The sequence below is a fragment of the Halichoeres trimaculatus genome, unplaced genomic scaffold, assembly GCF_033239565.1.
Source record: "Halichoeres trimaculatus isolate MK-OKI-2021-1 unplaced genomic scaffold, fHalTri1.1 fHalTri1_scaffold_4, whole genome shotgun sequence".
Classification (NCBI taxonomy): Eukaryota; Metazoa; Chordata; class Actinopteri; order Labriformes; family Labridae; genus Halichoeres; species Halichoeres trimaculatus.
The window spans coordinates 3,198,590-3,219,449 of NW_027437182.1; the positions used below are offsets into that span (position 1 = coordinate 3,198,590).

Genomic DNA, 20,860 nt, shown 5'->3' on the forward strand with positions numbered 1-20,860 from the left:
TGAATTACCTGGGTTAGAGGCAATTTTAGGGAATTCATCTTTTTTGGCCACTGTCAACCATTTTAGGGATTTTTACATAGTTTTTGAAATTTAATTTCAAATTTAATTCTTAATATTAGTTTCCTAAGCCATTTTGGGATTTTTTTGCCAACTTTTTCTCATTTTTTTCTCTCTCCAGGCACCTGCGGTAGAACGGAGACATGCGTCTGCTTTAAAAGTTCCTGGTGCAACCACATCACTGCTTTTTAAGTTCCGCTATTGTGATTACGCGATGTTGCCACGAGAGTAAATCAGGAAATTATTTAGAGAAATAGATAAATATATATATATATTTTTTACTTCAAACTAACATAAATCTTACCAATGTGTTCAAATTTTTAAGACTTTTGAAATTTGGTTTTAAGACTTTTTAATGCCAATTCAGGCCTTATTTTTAGAATTATGAATTCAATGCCTTTTAAGACTTTTCAAGGATCCGCAGGAACCCTGGATATCAGTAATCAGAGGTACCATTTTTTGGTACTTTTGCGTGTTTACATGGTGATAAATATGAATTACCTCCGCTACAGAGGTTATGGTTTTGGGAGAGTTTGCCTGTTTGTCTGTGGACAACATAACTCAAAAAGTAAAGAAGGGATCTTGATGAAATTTTCAGGAAATGTTCAAAATGAGATAAGGATGTGTCAGTATCACCCAAAAAGAAAACTCAATTAAATGAGAGAAATATTACAGTGAATAAAATGAATGAAAGTGCAATCAACGAGTGTGCACAAGGAGCCAAAACACCTTTGTGTGGATTTCCGTTTCTCTGGAAGAGGTAAGATCGTCTTCTTTTGTTACCTTTCCTGGTATACCAGTGTTTTTTTATGGTTGATCGATCACAAATTTCAGGGTTTGTTTTTTTTTCTGAGTGGATTCCCTTCCTTTATTTTTTTGAGGATTGACAGCGTTTTCCATTGTGGGCAATGAGGACAAAAACTGTGCAAAAGACAATTTAAAAGGACTCAAGAAGGACAAGTGAGTTAACTTTTGTTAGGTTGGGATTTTTATATTATTTAACATTAGAAAAGACTGTGTTCTGGACATTATTCGGGCAGATATTTATGTTAAATTGTCATAACATGCCGGGACCACAAGAGACCAATGTTTTTATTTGATTAAATGGTATTTTTTTTTTCATTCAAATACCGTCACCCAGGAGTTCATTGGTTTCATTCATTAAATATTATTATTTTTCACGACCAAAATACTATTACTTCTCCCTTGAGTGTTTTTTACGCCGACTCAAGAAGAGTCATGTTGTTACAAGAAAGAAGAAATCTTATTTTGGAGGTGATCTGGATCATCATCTGGATCCAGGACTTTTTTAAAGGATTCTTTATCATTGTGAGATAGGGCTGTTTTCACCATATGTGTATATAACTCCACCATAACTGCTTGGATCGCTTTGAAAAACAATACAAGACAAGGTCACCATAATTTCTGACAGATGTTAAAGTAGGATCCAGATTCTGGTAATATTCTGGATACTAAGATCCTGAATATGAAATATGTACTGGGTCATCATCATTTTCAACACTGTCAGGAAACAAATTATCGTTCTACATATATATAACCGTGTTTGCATTATTTACACACAAGGATTCAGATGTTGGCAGCCTATAGTATGTCAATGCTAACTGGTGCTAGGCCAGATGTTTCCCCACAAGGTGAGGAGAAGGAGGTCAAGGATGATGTACTGTGTACTAAGAAGTGACGACATGGACCTGTCCTTCCATCCATCGTTATTGGGAACGTAAGATCTATCTCCATTAAGATGGACGAGCTAGCTGTGCTAACCCAGTAACAGAGGGAATACCAGAAGGCAGAGTAGCATCATGCTATTCACAGAGACTTGGAGGAGGGTTCAGTCTCATACCATTTATCATTTGAAAGGTGACACTATTAAAGCTTTGTGAACTCAGTTTGTGGTTTAGTGTCCAGAAGGTGAGCAGACTGTTCAGTGTTCCTCACAGCCCAGTGCTCTGAGACGTGTATGTAATGTTAGTAAATCCTGGTTATTTCCTGCCAGTCATCAACCAATCAGAGCTAACGTAACCTCACTCTTCATTTTATTAATTGACTCTCAAGTTTGAACAGACCACTGCAGAATAACTGCTGACTGTGGGTTGGAGTCAACATTAGCACTAACAGTTTAGCTCTTTTAGTCTTTATCTCGTGCTCTATCTCTCTCCTGTTTATCTTTCTTCTGCTCTGACAGTCCAGCTCCAGTGTCCATCGTTTCTACTAAATTAGTCACAGAAATCCGTTATTAACTTTTTTTGTTGTGTTTGTGTCGTACCTTCTCTCCTTCAGGACAGTACCCTTTGACAAAGTCCTGACACACTTCAGCTTTGCGGGACACGTAGACGTGGCTGTAGGGGCAGTCGCTGTTGTTACAGATCCCTTTCAGGAAGTAGGAGCACACCGGCATCTGGAGAGAGGAGACGCAAACACTCAGAGTGAGATAGAGGATTTTTACCAACACATTTTCATTAAACCTCTGAGTTAAAAGACAAAACTCCCAAACTGTTTATTGAATTAACTGAATTGAGAAAGCAGGAGTTGGTGCACTGTAAAACACAAAATTGACTTTGGTAAAAAATAATAAGTCAACATAACTTACTTTTCATCAAAATGTTATTAACACTTATTTTAAACAAGTAATGGTAATTACGAAGTTGACAAAGTTGAGAAACTTAGTTTTTCTACACTGAGTAAACATAGAAAAACAAAGTTATCAGCAAGATGTTTTCATTTGATAACTTCACACATGCACAAACAAGCTGTGATCTACCTGGAGCTTTATTTGTTTCTGCAACATTTATGGGCAAGTCCACACACACTTAAAAAAAAATCCAACTCACACACAAAAAAATAAAGTTATTTCAAATAGCTGTTTTAAGCTGCACTAACAAAAAATAAATTAAAAAAGTCACATGCTTAGTAACTCAATTAATTTCAAATCATCACCTTTTTCAAATCCAACCCAAAATAGTTATTATTATCCGACAGTTTTCAGACTTTCAATGAAATATTGTTTGTAACCGAACAAAAAAAAACTATATAATTTTGTTTAAAAATTGAATTTTAAGAAAATGGTTTTGGCAAAGGATTTTTTTTTGAGACTGCATTTTGTGACCATGAGTGAGGAGAAGACGCAGTAGATATGAGGGTTAGACACAGGTGTTTCACATGGCACGGACCATATGTCAGCGTATCCCAGCACAGACCGGCTGTCTATGCTTAAAACATTGCCCTAGTAGTGGTAATTTGAAATGAGTTGCGAAAAAAAAAAGAGAAAAAAAGAAAAAAATACTTTTATACTACATTTCAAAATTGGCCCAAAACAGCCAAAAGATTTCAAAGTAGTGCTGTCATGCAATAAAAAAAAAATCCAATTAATTATAGGATTTGTAAATAATTAATCTAATTAATCACATTTTAATCTCATATCTTTCATTTTTCAACGGGCTAGTATAAAAATGTCTGTGTTTGCTGCCATTGACGTCTACAGAGGCGAGGTCTGGCAGAGCTTGTCAATCAAAATCCTGCTCGTGAACTACTGTGGGTGAGAGCGGTGTGCTCTTTGGATGAGAGCTCAGCATGGATATGAGGAGAAGATGTGGAATGACAGAGACACAGAGAGACGCTGCAAGTCAGAAAAGTTCAGGCAGCTCACGCTCCAACTGAGGATGTGTCACTGTAGTTCAGAGAGAAAGAGCGGCATGATCGTGAGAAAAGACGACAGAGATCATGGAGAGGATCAAAGGATGGAGCGCCTGAGATGAACGCCATCAAAAAACGTAGAGTTTACTCTTCTCAGGTAGTTTGATGTTTACATAGTCATAGAAAACAAGATTATTTGGGTCTTGAAAGCACGCTTAGGATGCTATGTTTTTTCAACCCATTAATTTGCGGTATAATTAATTAATTAATCTATTAAACACAATTTAATTTGTTAATATAGACAAATCATTAGGCACACTGCAAAAGTTAATAGGTATAAGACTCAGTTTAATTAAGTTGTTCCGATCTGCTTCAATTTTTGCCATCAGATTAATTTAATCCATAAAGTAAATGAGTGAAAAACAAGGAAATTGAGTTATCATGATGCGTTGTTAAATCAGGGTAACTTAATCTTTTTGAGGCAACATGTTTCCATAATTTTTTTGAGTAAGATCAACTTATTATGATTTACAGTGCAGAGAAAGTAGATTTATCCTGTGAAATCCTGAAGCAAAGACTCTTTCATGTTTTTATTTTTTCATCGCGTGTCATCAGAGCACCGTGTGAGTTTGTAGTAAGATCTGTGTTTAAGTAGACACTAGATTACCCCAGACTATTTAAGTGTGTAAACACACGTGTGGCACTAAAACCACACAGCGCTATGTTGAGTCGCGTCTCATCTGCTGAGCGATCTGTCACAGCGAGCAGCTAAAAGACCTTAATTGCAGTTGACAGCGGTGGAGTGAAAGTGAATGTGAGTCTTGACAGCATGTGTGTGTGGGGTGTGTGTGCAGAGATCTACTGTTCAGAGTGCGTGGGCGAGCCCGGTGGAGGCCACTCTAAATTTATCCGAGGTGGGGAGGGGGGTCTGGTGGGGAAGGGACTCCTCCTGGTTGGGTTGGGATCAGTTCTACCTAATTAACTGCTACAGAAATATTTATCCAGGCTGCAGCTTGTCCGGCTCCCATGATGTGTTTATGTGCTTTGGATGTGTGCAGCAGAGGGGCTGAGGGGGGCCGGGGGGGGCTGGTGTTCCCGAGAAGTGTGGAGGGTAATGCCAGGAGAGTCGGGGGGTTTCTGGTTTCGAGGTATTTGTGGCAGAAAGGGACAGGAGGGTGTGGTGCAGGATTTGGGCTCGCTTATCCTCACTAGTGCCTGGATCAGGTTCGGAGGACTGCAGGGTGCATAACCCCTCAACAACCCCCCCTACTCCTCCTGAATCAAGCCACACTGAGTCCAGGAGCCCCATACAGTCCTGTTTAAGGGGTCCACATGAAACCAGAGCGGGAGTATCCTGTGGAGGGATGGGCCAAAGGTTTAAGGGTGAGGAGGGGGGGCTGCTGGAAGGTGGCATAGCAAACAGACAGCTGGGCTCTCAGCACTCACAGGGAGCAGGGTGACAGCCAGCACAGGTGCAGGACATTGTGTGTGTGTGTGAGTGTGTGAGTGTGTGAGTGAGTGTGTGAGTGAGTGTGTGTGCAAAGGCTAAGGCAGGGCACCTGTTACATGGTTGTTTGTCTCAATGAAAAGAGGAGCTTTCCCTTTTTGACCTGCTACACTTTCTCCTGCAAACACACACGTCGTAGTGACTTCAGCGACCTGACGCTCAGGTTCAGCTTGATAAACGCAACAACTGAACTTTAACGTCCAGAAAATATGAAAAAAAACTTCTTTCTTTTTGTTTAATGAATAATCGTTAATTCTTCACTAAAGTTGTGTTGTGTATTTTTGATGTGTTATGCCACACACACCTGGATTTCCCACCATGCATTTGCAAAAGGAGTGAGCTCACTCAGTAAGACACCTGTCCTGAACTCAAAGACCAAACAGGTGACCCACTCTCCGACCCCCTGCAGCTGGTTCCCGGCTGAGCCCCCCCTCCAGGTTAAGTCCTCGTCACTGACTGTAATGGAAACAGGTGCCGTGCCAAGAGCGCAAACTGGATCCACGATGACTGTACTCAATACTGTGTCATCTTATATGCACACACTGTACCCGACGGCAGTTATGAAAACCCATAAAATGCGGAGTTGTCGGGGCGCCAGGTTGGCCGAGTGTTGGGGTTGTGCAACCTATGTACAGAGGCCGGAGTCCTCGAGTGGGCCCCAAATGTCGACCCTCACTTTCTCTTCCCTGTCCTGCTCTGTCCACTTCCTCCTCTCTGAATAAAAAAGGTGAAAAAGCCGGGAATGTGACTTTAGAAAGCAGAATCTACGTCACCTTCTCCTTCGCCACTTTATGGGAAAACGGGCAGGTCCCATCCGCCTGTTTGCACGTTCCCCGAAGAAACCTGCAGAAAAAAAAACAACAAAGACAAAACCTGAGCTTCTCGAAAGGCAAAGACAGAGATGCACGCTTGTTTCTGAACAATGTCATCCTTTTTTTCTCCCCATGGTGAGAAAGATAATGAGATGTACTGACAAACACTCATCACACTACACTACACCAGAGGTCTGCAACCTTTACTTTCAAAGGAGCTATTTTCCCTCAGCTCACCTGGATTAAAGTCATTCTGGAGCCACAAAATCTACTTTATCTTTATAACACGGACAAAATTGTACAAAATAAATACATAAAATATATCTTTTTTAAAAAATTGCTTAATGTATAAGTTTCAATAAGTTGCCCAATTTTTAAAAAAAATCTGGAGTTTAAAAAATTTGCATTTTTTTATTAAAAGAAATTTTAAAAATGCACAAAATTAAGCAAAAACAAAAAAATGCCTAAATTTAGCAAAAAGTAAAATTCAATTCTAAAAAACTTGCTAATTTTTCAAAACATTACAAAAAAACATTTTTAAAAAAAAAAGGATTCATATAATTAGAAACATTTAAAGAGATCCCCCCCCAAAAAATTGTAACGTTAAAAATTTGCAAAAATCTTAAAAAATTTGGATTTTTTCTAAATTCGAAAGCCACTTTTCCCTCAGCTCACCTGAAAAAAAATCATTCCAGAGCGACAGAATATACTTTATCTTCACAATAAAGACAAAAAGTGTTTAAACAAATACATAATTTAATTTATTTGATTTTTTAAGCTAAATTTATGAAATTTCAATAAGTTTCAAATTTTTTTAAAAAATTTGAAGTTTTAAAATTTTCAACTTTGTTGTAATTTAAGAAAATTTTAAAAATGTACAAAGATTAGTAAAAATTAAAAAATGCCAAAATTTAATACATTTTTTAAAAAAGTTTGAAATAAAAAATGACTTATTTTTTTCAAAAATTCAGGAAAAAAAGGAATATAAATTATTTGCCAAAAATCAAAGAAATTCAAAAAATAGAATTTACGGAAAAAAATTGCAAAAAGTGATTTTTTTTCTAACTTTGAAAAAAAGTGAAAAAAAATTAACATTTGCAAAAATATTTTAAAAATTGGAAGCTTTATTGCAAGAGGTGATCAATAATATAGATTTTAACAAAATGCCAAGGCATCATTTTTCTTTAGTATCAATGTCTGGAGTCATCAATACCCTCTGTAAAAAAAAAAAAAATATTTTTTTCAATAATTAACCTGTAATATTTTGCCTTTTTAACAAGACCAAATGAAGCTTTCTTTGGAAAAGTGTTAGGACAATTTTTTTTTTTTCAAAGAAAAGTTTGAGGTGGGTCTGCCAGGAAGTGAGTAGGCCTGGGACAGTTGGGCCCACCCATGATGCTGCTCCTAAAGTGAGGTTAACCCTTGAGCGAGAGGCCCTGCTTCCTGTTGGATCCACCTTCCTGTCCTTTGGTTTAAAGAAAAAAGACCAAAAGAAAAAAAAAACTTTTGAAATGTTTGTAAGAAATCATTTTCAGTGTTCCCTTTTTCACAAAGCTGCGTTAACATGAGATACAGTGGAATGTTGGAGGAGTCGGAAATGACAGTCCTAACGCTGAACTCCAGATGTTTGTCTACGTCATCAAGAAGAAAAAACAAAAACACTTTCCTCTTGTTGGATTTCTGACTTTTAAAAGTAAAGTTTCAGTTTTTCATACGCAGGACGTCCTGGCTGTTGAGTGTTTGTGTTACCTGGTGCAGACGGCCACCTTGTCGGGGTCGTGGATGAACGGGCAGCTGTTCCCGCGGTTACACCTGCCGAAGCGGTTGTAGTACATGCAGTACTGCTTCTGCTGCGGCTTCTTGTGACGAGCGTGTCTGATGATGGCGAGGCTCCTCTGGACCGCGCGGCTGGAGTGGGAGGACACAGACAAACCACAGGTATCCACGGATCAATAAGGAGCAGACTGTGGAGGCTGCGAGGAGGAGAGTCTCACCTGGCGCCTCTGAGAATAGCTCTGAGGTAACCGTATCTAACAAACGCTAATTTTAAATTGAAAAGATTACATGTGGCTTTACAGCTCGGGGCTGAAGTGATGAAAGGCAGTTAATTCTCAGAGATGGAGAGCAGTGAGGATCAGATGAAGGAGCCCGGCTCTGATTTGATTTCATGATGGTGTCGTCGTATGAAAGGAGCCAGCAGGACGCACCACATGTGATTAAAGTTTCAGAGCTGTATTCAGATATGTTCACACGTCTTTATTTACGGCGCTTACGGAGAAGTGGACGGTGCTGTGAAAATCTTACCTGGCCAAATGGCGAGTGCTGAAGGGTCGGCTGTAAGCGGGGGTGGAAGGTGAGACGTGAGCGCTGCTGAACGACCGTCCTGCATGTGGAGAAAAAGACACGTGTTGGATTAAACGAAAGGAATCCTGGGTAAAAGTTTCTGAGATAATTTAACACTTCAAAAACAGAAAAAAAGTGTTGTTGAAGTTGACTTTTCTCCAACCAGACCCTGAGTCCTCTCATTTAGTCACAGTAAATAAAGTTCACAGTATGTATGAAATCATTTAGTGATTATCAGCCTGTAAAATGAGTCACACTCTGCAGCTTAAGTTTGGATGTGCATCTCGTCTGAATCTTCCTACTTTATGAGGCACACCTGTCCAACTGCTCTTTAACACAAATTTCAGCCAATCACATGGCAGCAGCTCAAAGCATTAAGGCATGTAGACATGGTTAAGATGATCTGCTTCAAAGCGAGCATCAGAATGGGGAAGAAAGGTGATTTAAGGGACTTTGAACATGGCATGGTTGTTGGTCTGAGTATTTCAGAAACTGCTGATCTACTGGGATTTTAACCCACAACCATCTCTAGGGTTTACAGAGAATGGTCCCAAAAAGAGAAAATATCCAGTGAGCGGCAGTTCTGTGGGACAAAATGTCTTGTTGATGCCAGAGGTCAGAGGAGAATGGACAGACTGGTTGGAGCTGATAGAAAGGCAACAGTAACTCAAATAACCACTGGTTACAACCGAGGTCTGCAGAAGAGCATCTCTGAACGCACAACACGTCCAACCTTGAGGCAGATGGGCTACAGCAGCAGAAGACCACACCGGGTGACCCTCCTGTCAGCTAAGAACAGGAAACTGAGGCTACAATTCACACAGCAACACCAAAACTGGACAATAGAAGATTGGAGAAACGTTGCCTGGTCTGATGAGTCTGGATTTCTGCTCCACATTCAGATGGTAGGGTCAGAATTTGGCCTCAACAACATGAAAGCATGGATCCATCCTGCCTTGTATCAACGGTTCAGGCTGCTGCTGGTGTAATGGTGTGGGGGATATTTTCTTGGCTCACTTTGGGCCCTTAGTACCAACTGAGCATGGTTTAAAGTCCACAGCCTACCTGAGTATTGTTGCTGACCATGTCCATCCCTTTATGAGCACAGTGTACCCATCTTCTGATGGCTACTTCCAGCAGGATAACGCTCCATGTCATAAAGCTGGAATCATCTCAGACTGCTTTCTTCAACATGACAATGAGTTCCCTGTACTCAAATGTCCTCCACAGTCCCCAGATCTCAATCCAATAGAGCACCTTTGGGATGTGGTGGAACGGGAGATTCTCATCATGGATGTTCAGACGACAAATCTGCAGCAACTGTGTGATGCTATCATGTCAATATGGACCAAACTCTCTGAGGAATGTTTCCAGGACCTTGTTGAATCTATGCCACCAAGGACTAAGGAAGTTCTGAAGGCAAAAAAGAGATCCAACCAGGGACTAGCAAGGTCTACCTAATAAAGTGGCTGGTGAGTGTATTAAGAAATGATATATGAAATGAGTACAAAGAGTGCTAGATTTGAATAAAATGGGCATATTTATAGGATTCAGAAAAAAACAAACAAAAAAACCCTGAACAATTTGAAAAAATTATCCATGTAAATGTGGGGATGGGTGGATGTCTTGTGCTGACTAAACTCAGTCTGATTTCTTAAGCTGAGTGAGGAAGCATCAGCACCAGTTGCTGGTAAACCCAGAGACTTCTGCAGGGACATGGAGCTCTTAAAGGAACTTCTACAAAAATATGACCAAAGGATGAGGTTATGTGAAAAAGTCTGCTTTGTAAAACTAAAATTTACCCTGAAACTAGCTCATGTATGAACTTGTGCTGTGAGCTGTAACCACAAAGTCTGGCTCAGTGATGGAGACACAGATACATTTTTATCTTTCACACCTTTTTAAGCTAATTTATATCACGTTTCTTTATGGCTGGGAATCAATGTCGAACTTCTTGGACTGGATTTTCACAGAAGTGAAGCTGCAGCCAGATGCAATAACAACCTGATCCCGCCCGGTTATTTATACTGCTGTGGTTTGACACATTGGTGTCAAAGCCAAACGTGACGTCCATCTCTGACTGAGAACACGGTAAACATGATGCACCCGATGCACTCCAACAACAGAGGAGGGAAGGCTCACTGTGCGGTGTGTGGAGGCCATGAGGGGGTGGAGAAGAAGACATGCAGGTTGGAGTTACACAGTCTCATTCAGGCCTCTAATTTAGGAACTTTTCTTGGCTGCTGAATCTCTCATCGCGTGATCGTTTGTGATTTACGCCGAGCAGAATTACAGGTCAGTGGCTGCAGACCAGAATCACACTTGAAGCCGGCTGCAGGAGGATGTGAGGACACCTGAGGAGCATGTTTGTGGATGTGTGTTTGGATGCTGGTCACGGGTTGAGCAGAATGGAGCTCTTCAATTTCAGGTGTAGTGGTTCAGAGTGTGTATGAAGAGAAAAGTGGAGGAGGAGGAGGGAAAGAGGGTAGATCCAGGCTTTAATCTGCAGCGTCCAGCTCTGCAGACCCTCCCCCTCGCTCCTCTGACAGATGACAACTTTATTATTTCAGATGGCAAATCCAGCCAGTTCTCCTAAGTCTATTAGAGAGCATGTGGACAGAGCTGCAGCCACAAACATGAATAAACACTCCTCTATCACCTCAGGGTGCACCAACCGGACTCTCAGAGGGGCTGGGGATCAAACCGCAGACTGTTGGGAACAGATGTGAAGACTCTTCAGCTCTGTTAGTGTTTGGATTGAATGACCACTTCAGTTCCAAGTCTTTGATTGGACAGTTAGTGGCTTTTTTTTCACCCAGCGACTTGTTTATAACCATTTTATTGGCACATGAGCTTAAGTTTGAATAAAGTGAGACTGAAAATGATCAAAGTGTAATTTAACTGATTAAATGTTGATGGATTTCAATCACTCCAACATTCTCAAAAAATCACAAGTTTGAATATCGTAAACTAAGCGCCAGATGACCAACAAGTTTCAGCCTGTGCCCCATGTACAGAGGGTAAGTCCTCATCTAAGAGGTTGCTGGTCACACTGCAAAAAACTAAAATCTTATCAAGTGTTTTTGCCTTATTTTCAGTGAAAAAAGTCTTATTTCAAGTTATTTAAAGACAAAATAAGGTCTGAGTAAAAAAAAACAGCCTAAGGAAAAAGAGAAAAGTTTCTTGTGTTATGACATTGTTCTGGTTTCAAGCAAATTTTGGAGCAGTTTTTTCGTATTCTGTTGACAGTTTTTTTCTACTTGTTTCAAGCAATTAAGACTTTGCACTTTATATATTTTTTATTTTCTTTTTTTTTTTTTTCATTCCTGTTGCTAGGCGCTACCCAAGTAACTGCCTGTTGCAGTAGCTCTCTCTTCCTTTTCCTTTTTTTGTAATTATTTTGTCTCTTTTTCGTCATCTTTGTATTTCGAGTGAGTCAATACTTTGTATGGTTCATTGTTGGTCATGGACACCAAACTGTTTTTGTCTTTAGTGATATTTTTATTACTTTTTTTCCTGTGATTTTCTGGAGATCCTACATGTAACCATGGCTGCATTGTTTACATGTGAAATCAGCTGTTAGCAGCCTGTAGCATGTCAATGCTAACTGGTGCTAGGCCAGATGTTTCCCCACAAGGTGAGGAGAACGTGCTGACGTGCTGGTTCACAGGTGAGAGCTAAGAAGTGACAACGTCGACCTGGGAACGTAAGATCTATCTCCAATAAGATGGACGAGCTAGCTGTGCTAACCCAGCAACAGAGGGAATACCAGAGGGCCGAGTAGCATCATGCTAGGATCCAGGATCCAGGAGACAGAGACTGAACAGACTGCTGAAGAAGCTCAGTCCTGGACCCTGTGGAGGTGGAGGCTGGCTGACTGGACAATGATGGACAAGCTGTCAGCATCTATTTTCTTATGGAGCTTTTTACACTTTCTATACACTTTCTTACTTTTGTTTTCTTGATTGCTGCAGTGACTCCTCCTGAATTTCCCCTCTGGGATAAATAAAGTGTTATCTATTCTAATCTACTTGTGTGTTTGCCACTTTTCCCCACATTTCACTGTCGGTAACAAGGTTATAACATTTATAATAGTCATTAATTAGATTAGCCGCTACTGGAAAAAGTAACGCTGTTAGCAAAGCTAAGATCCCTTATGAAGTGGTCCATACCTGTTCTGTTTATGGACATGTTGGACCCCACGGTGCGTGATAACTTATTGGCTGATACACGGTACAGGGAGCCACCGATCCAGCACATGCTGCTTCCTCTCCAGCGCTGGGCCAGTGATGGCTGCCTGTCATGAGGAGCTCGCAGACGGCTCTGAAGGAAACTCCTGACGGGAAAAAGATAAAGGATTAGAAAACAAAAAAATGACACAGACTGAAATAATGTTTCTGTTAATGAACACTTGGTTTGGTCTCTGTTAACACCAAGTGTGAGTTTTTTTCAGTCATGAAATCCTCCAAACTGGATTATTATCTGTTCATCCCTTCCTCAGGTCCTTCCTTTATATCTCCCCTCCTCACTTTATGTTTCCCATCCTGGTTCCTCCCTCCCTCCCTCCTTCTACCTCCCATGTCACAGCACTCTGTTAAATTGCTCCTCTAATGGAAAGGACGGCAGTGTGGAAATGGAGAGAATTGAAAAGAGGAGAGGAGGAAATCAATGAGATAATAGGCAGGGCAGGGGGCCAGGGCAGCGAGGTTGGCCCCTACACTGGAGCCTACAGACCACACACACACACACACAGAACACACTCCTGCTACAGTATGTACAGTGCACACAATCACAGGCCTCTACACACACGTGCCCACTGTTCAGGAGTCACTCAGTCGACCTGTGTGTGTGTGAGTGTGTGTGTGGAGGCTGCGCGTTCAGAGCGGATGTGCTGCTGGGTGGTGGTGGTGGTGGTGGAGGGTCGGTGCAGGGGTTATGGCGATAAATTGCGCTGTCCTGTCACTTCTATTTGGGGCGGATTGGGGCTGGTGTGCAGGGTGCCGCTGGAGGTAATTTGCTGCCGTATTTCAGATGGGCTGGAAATGGGTTTGGAGCGAGAGTTCATGCCTCCCATTACGGAGAAGAGAGAGGGTTACCCTGAATGCACGCCGCGCACAAAACAACTGACACGGACGCTTAACGCGCTGCAGCCGGCGAGCGCTGCTGCACTGCTGCAAATAAGGAGGAAAGGGAGCAAATAGCCGCCATCAGCTGCGCTCACGTACACACTCCACCTGACTGCACGCAATAACTCAGCTGCACAGACACTCAGTTTCACCGCTGCGAGATCAGTGGCTGCCCTACACGGGGCAACTGCAGCCAGGGGAGCTGTAATGGAGGCTAATGTTGGAGCGCTGACGGCCACCCTGGGAGGCTTAAACAAGGAGCGGGCGGCCCGGGGAACCACAATGGAGGTTAATGGGGATATGACATGAACAGTTAACACAGACGGCAGTTAACCCTGACACGGGGCTGCAGTCAGGGGGGTGACCGGGGCTGGTACACCCCAGTCTGTTAGGAGGCTTCCTCACTGGGTTCATAAACCTGAGGCTGTTTGTCCTCCACACGTTTCTGTTTGCTACAGTTTCAATCAGACGCATGTTAGCGATCTGTTTACCTCATTAAATGCTGTTGGTCTTATTGTTGATTTTGAATTAATTACACCTTTTCATAGAGAAATGGTACTCTTTGCTGTTGGTTCAACTGGAAGAAAATGTGACAAACACCTTCAAGCAAATCCAACAAATGGACTTAAGCTCTAATATGACCCCCTAAATGTGCTCAAAAACTCACCAAAATCAGCACACACCAAATTATCACCAAAATTGCGATATGATACCAAACTTGACCCCCAACATCCCATAATTTGCTCTCTAGCCCCACCTAGCCACACTTAAACGGCCCTAGTGGCCAGTAGGAATATCATAGAGAAAAAAGTTAGGGGGCACCACGGCCCTTTCACTCACAGAAAGCCGACAATTTGTCTTTCAAAACAAGATTTAGCTGCATTTTTTACCCTTTCTGCAAAAATTATCTCCTCTGAAACCATAAGTGGTATCAGCTTGAAATTTGCTCACAAAACAGACTAGACTCTGCTTTGCAAAAGCAGTGCGAGACTTTGACGTTTCTGACACGCTTTTCGAATGACGAGCCCTCAAAGTCGGTGAACCCAACAGAAGCTCTCCCAACTCCCTCCATCAAAATACTTGGATTTCTGATTCCTGCCCATGCAGGCTGCCGCATTTAGGCCTTTAGACAGAAAAGTCAAAGTCGCACAGCTTTAAAAATGTCATGGATGGATTCCTGACAGGATTTACTACATAGATATCATATTTTTACACAGATTTGGGTAAAATTGTGGCCTCTGTGAGGGGTTGTTTTGGAAAATTTTGTGAATAAATTTCACCCATCACTCTGCTGCAGTTCTGTGATGATGTCACACCCTGATTAGGAGTTCCATGATGATGTCACACACTGATTAGGAGTTCCGTGCAGCTGGTCATGTGACTCAGCAGAGGAAATAATACATTATATCAACTGTCATAGCACCAAGAGGGTCAGAAAGGGATGAAACCCTGACCATGGAGGGGAAACGGGTATGAAAGACCGACAGAAGGGACCAGGCGAGAGTGCGAGGACCCTTCCAACCTTGCTTGCCGCTTTAATCTCTTCTTCTTCTTCTTCCCTCTGCTCTTTGAGCTCTAATTGACCCCCTAAATGTGCTCAAAAAGTCACCAAAATCAGCACATACCTCATGATTGCCAAAATATTTCGATATGATACAAACTGGACCCCTAACATCCCATAATTTGCTCTCTAGCACCACCTAGGCTCACCAAAACGGCCCTAGCTGCCAGTAGGAATGTCATAGAGAGATCAAACCAACGTCAAAATGTTTTTCTTATTGAGACCCAAAAGTCATACACCTCTGACCTATTTTCAACACAAAGCCAGAAATTTGCCCTTTGAAATAAAATCTTGCCACTTTTTTCACCCTTTCTTCAAAAATTACCTCCTCCGAAACCATTAGTGGTATCAGCTTCAAATTTACTAAGATTACAGACTAGACCAGGGGTCGGGCAAACTTTTTGATTCGTGGGCCACAATGGGTTCTAACATTTGACAAAGGGGCCGGATCAGGAGAAGATGGATGGAGTGCTTTGGTAACTATCAGGGTATCATTCGTTCATTCCATATCCCGTTTTAGAATCCAAGATCGGAAAACGGATATGACTTGTTATTCAATTTTTCGTTTTCAAATCAAAAATCAGAAAACATGTAACGGTCTATTTTTCACTGTCTTGATTTTGTTTTGAAATTAAAATTAGAATATGAGAGAATGGAATTATAATGGGATTTTTAATCCGAGTAAGGTTTGTTCTTTCGTTATTCTGTTTCAAAACAAAATTTAAAAAAAATGAAAAAAAGGACTTGTTTTTTTGTTTTTCTGTTTTAAAACCAAAACGGAAAAACAGAATTACAGAAAAACACATTTTTTCTGTCCTGGTTTTAAAAATGAAAAAAACAAAAAATAATAAAAGATTGTGTCAAAATTGTTTGTGTGATATTTTGATATTAAACGTGAACTCTCTCTATAGAAAACATCAGAATTGCAGGGAAAATAAAACATTAACAAGGTTTATTCATTTAATTTTTTCAAGTTAGGCGGGCTAGAATAAAACGTTTAACGGGCCGCATGTGGCCATAGTTTGCCCATGCCTGGACTAGACCCTGCTTTGCAAACGCTCATAAGGAAATTGATGTTTTGGACCTGCTTCTCGAATGACGAGCCCTCAAAGTCGTTGAACCCCAAAGAAGCCCTCTCAGCTTCCTCCATTAGAATCAATGGGAGCAGAAGAAACAGCTCCACACAAGCTGCTGCATTTGGTGCAAAAACAATTCCTGGAATATTTCGAGTAACTCGATTACAAAAAATGATTGCCTCGAGGAATCGTTTAATTTTAAACAGATCAAAGAATGTTTTTTTCCCCAGACTACTTTTGATTTGGCACATAGTCGCTATATTGCTTACATTTCAGACCCTTCCTGCGCCATTTTTCCAAAAAGCAACTAGTGACAAATCAGCGCAGTGTGTTATTGCATGTTTTTTGTCTCCTTTAGCGTCCTGCAAATGGCTTGCTCTACAAATTAGGTGATTGTGTCATTTAGGGATGTATTTAATCTGTAAAACAAAATGCTGTAGAGTGAAGATGAAACACATTTTAAGTATCTCAGAAGATTTCACTGAACTCAAAATATATCACCTAAAGTCACTTGTCTATAACAAATTTTCATTGCTCTTTAACTAAAAAAAAAGTTTTATCCGATTACTCGAATAATTGATGGAATTTTATAGTAGAATACTTGAATACTAAACTATTTGTCAGCTGCAGCCCTAAATTTAAGAGTTAAAAGTATCAGACCAGAGAGTACATCAATGCGGGGTTTACTGACGTCACTTTCTGGGACATTGTGGATTGCGAGCCTAATTTGTAGAGAAATAAAGTGTGTTTCACTCCCACACTGAACACTATTAGTGTAAAGAGCCTCTGAAGGAGCAGATTAGCTTTGCATTAGAGCAATCTGCTGGCAGTGAGAGGAGTGAAGAAAGAAGCCGACAGTGTTAGACAGTAAAGAAAATAATTATCAAGAAATAATCCTTTTCTCTGTTTGCAGTTCACACTCTGTCCTCAAGATGAAATCTATGACCGCCACTCGAAAACCAAAGTCAGAGGCCGAACAGCAGCTTTTGTGTCTTTGTGTCGTCAAACACACCAGGAGCGGTGGCTGGAGGTCACAGGAAAAAACGAAACACAGCTCCAAAGAAAAGGTAAAAATATGTTGAGGAGAGGAAGAACTGAAGGAGGCGACAAGGGCGGCTCCAAGTCCCCTGAGACCAGTCTGAGTGTGTACTCCTGTGTGTGTGCAGGTGTGTGTGTGTGTGTGCAGCCCTCTGACCATGCGATGCACAGATAACAGAGCGCGCGATTCAGCACTACCTCCTCCGTTGATGAATGATCCGACTTTTGTTTTAGTGACAGGGAAGAATTTGGAGGGTCGCGCGGCTGCTCTGAATAATGCTGCTCTTGTCTATTTGTCTGCAACCCAAGCATTAGTACGCTCATATCGGGAAACAGTTACCCTTGAAACAGAGCGCAGCAAAAACAGTCATCTGGCTAATTCCAACGGCGAGGGGCTGCTGCTCTTCTTCAGGCACTTAAAGGAAACCAAACGCATCAGGACGCCATCAAATCCAACTTAAAGAGAGGCGCGCGTAATGAGCTAAAATCCACTTTTAGGGGAGGAAATAACACTTAGGGAGTGTTTGTGTGGGATTCAGCCGGAGCAGCAGCAGAGGAGGATGAGTCCTCGCGAGCGAAGGTGAGGAGGAGATGACTAATGTGATAAGTAATGAGTAAACGAATGAATCGGGGGATAAAAGGCGATGAATGGGGGAGAGGATGCGGGGAAAAAAGAGGAGAGAAGTGAAGAAGAAGGAGCGCTGCCTCACTTTATTGCCCAGTCTCTTACATCCTGTGCTGATCGATACTGAAGCACTAAAGGAGATGAGCGCCTGGACCACGTCTGTGTGTGTGTGTGTGTGTCTGTGTGTTGTACACACTTTAAAAAAGTCGACTTATTTAGGGCTGGAGGCTCTGGTTATGTTTGGAGCTAAATGAATTAAAAAGAATCAGAGATGGTCAGAAATAACGGACGGAGAAATCCTCTCCACAGGAAGAGGAAGAAGACAAACAGACCAACGCACAAACACTGGAATTAAAAAACAGGGAGGTGTGAGGGCGATGGAGGGGGCGGGGCTGTGATTTATCCTCGCTGTGCGTGCTTTACGGCTTTCTTAATTCAACTCCTGCTACTATTAATGGAGTTAATGTTGAGATTATATCTATTTGCTGGTGGCGGGGGTTGAAATACTGCAGCTGATTTCCCCCCCTCGCCTCTTTCAAACTGCCCCTCCAGCGCTAAATCACCGGACACGCTCAGGTAAGAGCAGGGCATGCTGGGAAGGGTGAGCAACTGATTTTATTTACCTCGACTTGATTGAGGTTTGTTTCTGTGCTCATAGTGTGTCACAAGTCTGAGCAGAAAGACTTTAAAATAAGATTATCAGCGCCAACATTGCTGGTTACAAGTTTTTTAAACTGCTACTATTTAGCTTCCAGTTCAGGTCGTCCAGGCCTGGATTGTTTTACAGCACATCCAGGTCTCTATGACAACACCACACCGGCTGATGAAGTTAAGTAGAGAGAAGAGATAAAACAGAGAGATCTGTGTTTTTCTCTGCTGAAAACGATTTCTGTGATTAATTTTGTAGTGATGGTGGACACTTGAGCCTAACAGTCAGACAGAAGAGCAGAAGAAAGATAAACAGGAGAGAGATAGAGCACGAGCTAAAGGGTAATAATTATTTTATACATATCTTAATATCCTTTATACCTTTAGTCTTTGACTCTGAGAGAGCCCTGCAAGATTTCCAAGACTTCCAATGTGTCTGGACTGTCGGTCCGTCAAATGCAAAATAAAAAACCTTGAATCCTTGACATACGTTGGAGCACCAGGCTAACATATAGCCAGCTGCTACAGCGTTTGCTTGATGTCAGGTTTCAAACCGTAGCACCACATCACAGCCAAGCCGCATCCCCCACTTAAAGAATATGAGACAATGCTGAAGTGCTAAAATCTGCTGTTACTCGAGTGTCCGCTTGAGGCTGGCTCTGGAAGTACAGGAAGTCACAAACACACCAAGCCAAAAAAAGCTGTTTTCAAAGCAGAAATTAACCTATTTACAGCCTGGTTCAAAAAACGTCTCCTGTCTGAGTCGCTAATTTTACTACCAACACCCACTGTACGGGGGGTGAACTTTTTTCAAACTCGGCCGTTCAGAGGATATTAAGATCGCAAGCTCCCCCAATAAGAGGCACAGCTGAGGGTCACATGACCGACAGGCGCCCTATGGCTGTAGGCGAAACCCTTGCCACTACCAATATGGGCGCTATAGCTGATCTGCTTCAATTTCCGTTTCAGTAACAGACGGGTGACGTCGGCGAGACTACGTCCATGTTTTATACAGTCTATGATCACAGCACTGATAAGGCCTTTACCTCTGTGCGCCATATCCAGTAAAAAGTTGTCTTGAACAAAGAAAAATTGTTTTGATCTGATCTTCATTTTATTCCAAAACAAACACAGGCCTCACTTTAATCACGACAAGTAATTTACGACAGTGTGAGGAGACTCCAGGCCACAAGGTGGCGAGGGAGAGTAATCAAAACAGATCCCCCTCACAGCATCTTTAACAAAGAACTAATTAAAATCATCAAATAAGCTGGTTTAATATTCAAAAAGCAGGGGCTTTTGTTTTACTTTATGTATTTTGGTCATAGGTGAATGAGAAAAGGTTTTCCCCTTTCACCAGGGCTCATTTCCCCCAAAGCCAGTGTGGAGCTCCTGAGTGTGTTTTCTCAGCTCAAAGTCAATCCTTTATCTTAATTTGGATTTTGCTTTGCTTTAAGTTGAACATGTTTTCAGTTTTGCACTTTAAATGGTTTAAGTACCTTTTGTTTTAGTGTGATTTGCTAGTGTCTGGTTTCCCTTTCACCCATTTGTTTTCAATTAGAGTGGGGCCAGCGGGTGCTTCAAAAAATCAAAGTTATTTTTTGGGCTTTTTATGCCTTTGATTAGATAGAGGAGGACAGTGGATAGAGCAGGAAACAGGCCGAGAGTGGTGAGTGACCTGCAGGCTTGACTCGATCTAAACCACTAGGCCATCTACACTTCAACAAATCAAAAGTTTGCATAGCCACAAGTAGTATCACATGATTTTATACCACACAAGAACTTCCAAATAAATGCAAGATGTGTTTTCTTTTACAACCCAAGTCCTGAGAGAAATGAAGTGTGAGAGGGAGGAGGGGATGATCTGCACCAAATATTGTGAGGAGCAAACTGGGACCAATGCAGAAGCATGATCCAAAAAAGTGAGCTAAACCACTCCCTTAGTTAAGATCCTTTTTGAATCCAAATTAGATTTTTTATCCCCATTATTTTGGTAAAATAATTTTCATTGTCTTTTTTTTTTTTACTACACCTTTTGCAGAATTCAACCTTTAGGAGCTGTCTTTGATCTAGCATGTTCTCAAAGCTGATAAAAATGAGAAATTTATATTTTTAACAGGGGTAGGAGAAAAAAATCATGTTCACATAAGTATCAGGATTTTTTGTTTTAGGATTTTCAAATTGTTCAAAAATCTTTTTTTTCCCTCCATTTGAATCCTTCTCTTTAGTCTTTTTTTAGCTGGGTTAGAAAAAAGGTCACTGCTTCTCTCCGGCAGATGGTGAAATTTTTCATCTTCTCCCTCTTCTTCTTCTTCTAGTATCTGGTAACGTGATGTCAGATCCCCTGAATAAATCCTAGAAATTAACTCACATGTGATGGGCATATTTTGGGGCAAAATATGGCTCCAGATTTTGT

The 20,860-nt window shown here is 41.3% G+C and overlaps 1 protein-coding gene across 1 annotated transcript in view; it reads right to left on the reverse strand.

Moving 5' to 3' along the window:
- The window catches only part of zc3h3 (zinc finger CCCH-type containing 3), a 93,490-nt gene that overhangs the window by 17,349 nt on the left and 55,281 nt on the right, over nt 1-20,860 (reverse strand). Inside the window, exons 5-9 of the mRNA XM_074667398.1 lie at nt 12,543-12,706; nt 8,332-8,410; nt 7,777-7,935; nt 5,989-6,058; nt 2,342-2,473 (exon numbers count right to left, since the gene is read on the reverse strand). Of these exons, the coding sequence (XP_074523499.1) occupies nt 2,342-2,473; nt 5,989-6,058; nt 7,777-7,935; nt 8,332-8,410; nt 12,543-12,706 (604 nt within the window). The remainder of the gene's footprint in view (nt 1-2,341; nt 2,474-5,988; nt 6,059-7,776; nt 7,936-8,331; nt 8,411-12,542; nt 12,707-20,860) is intronic.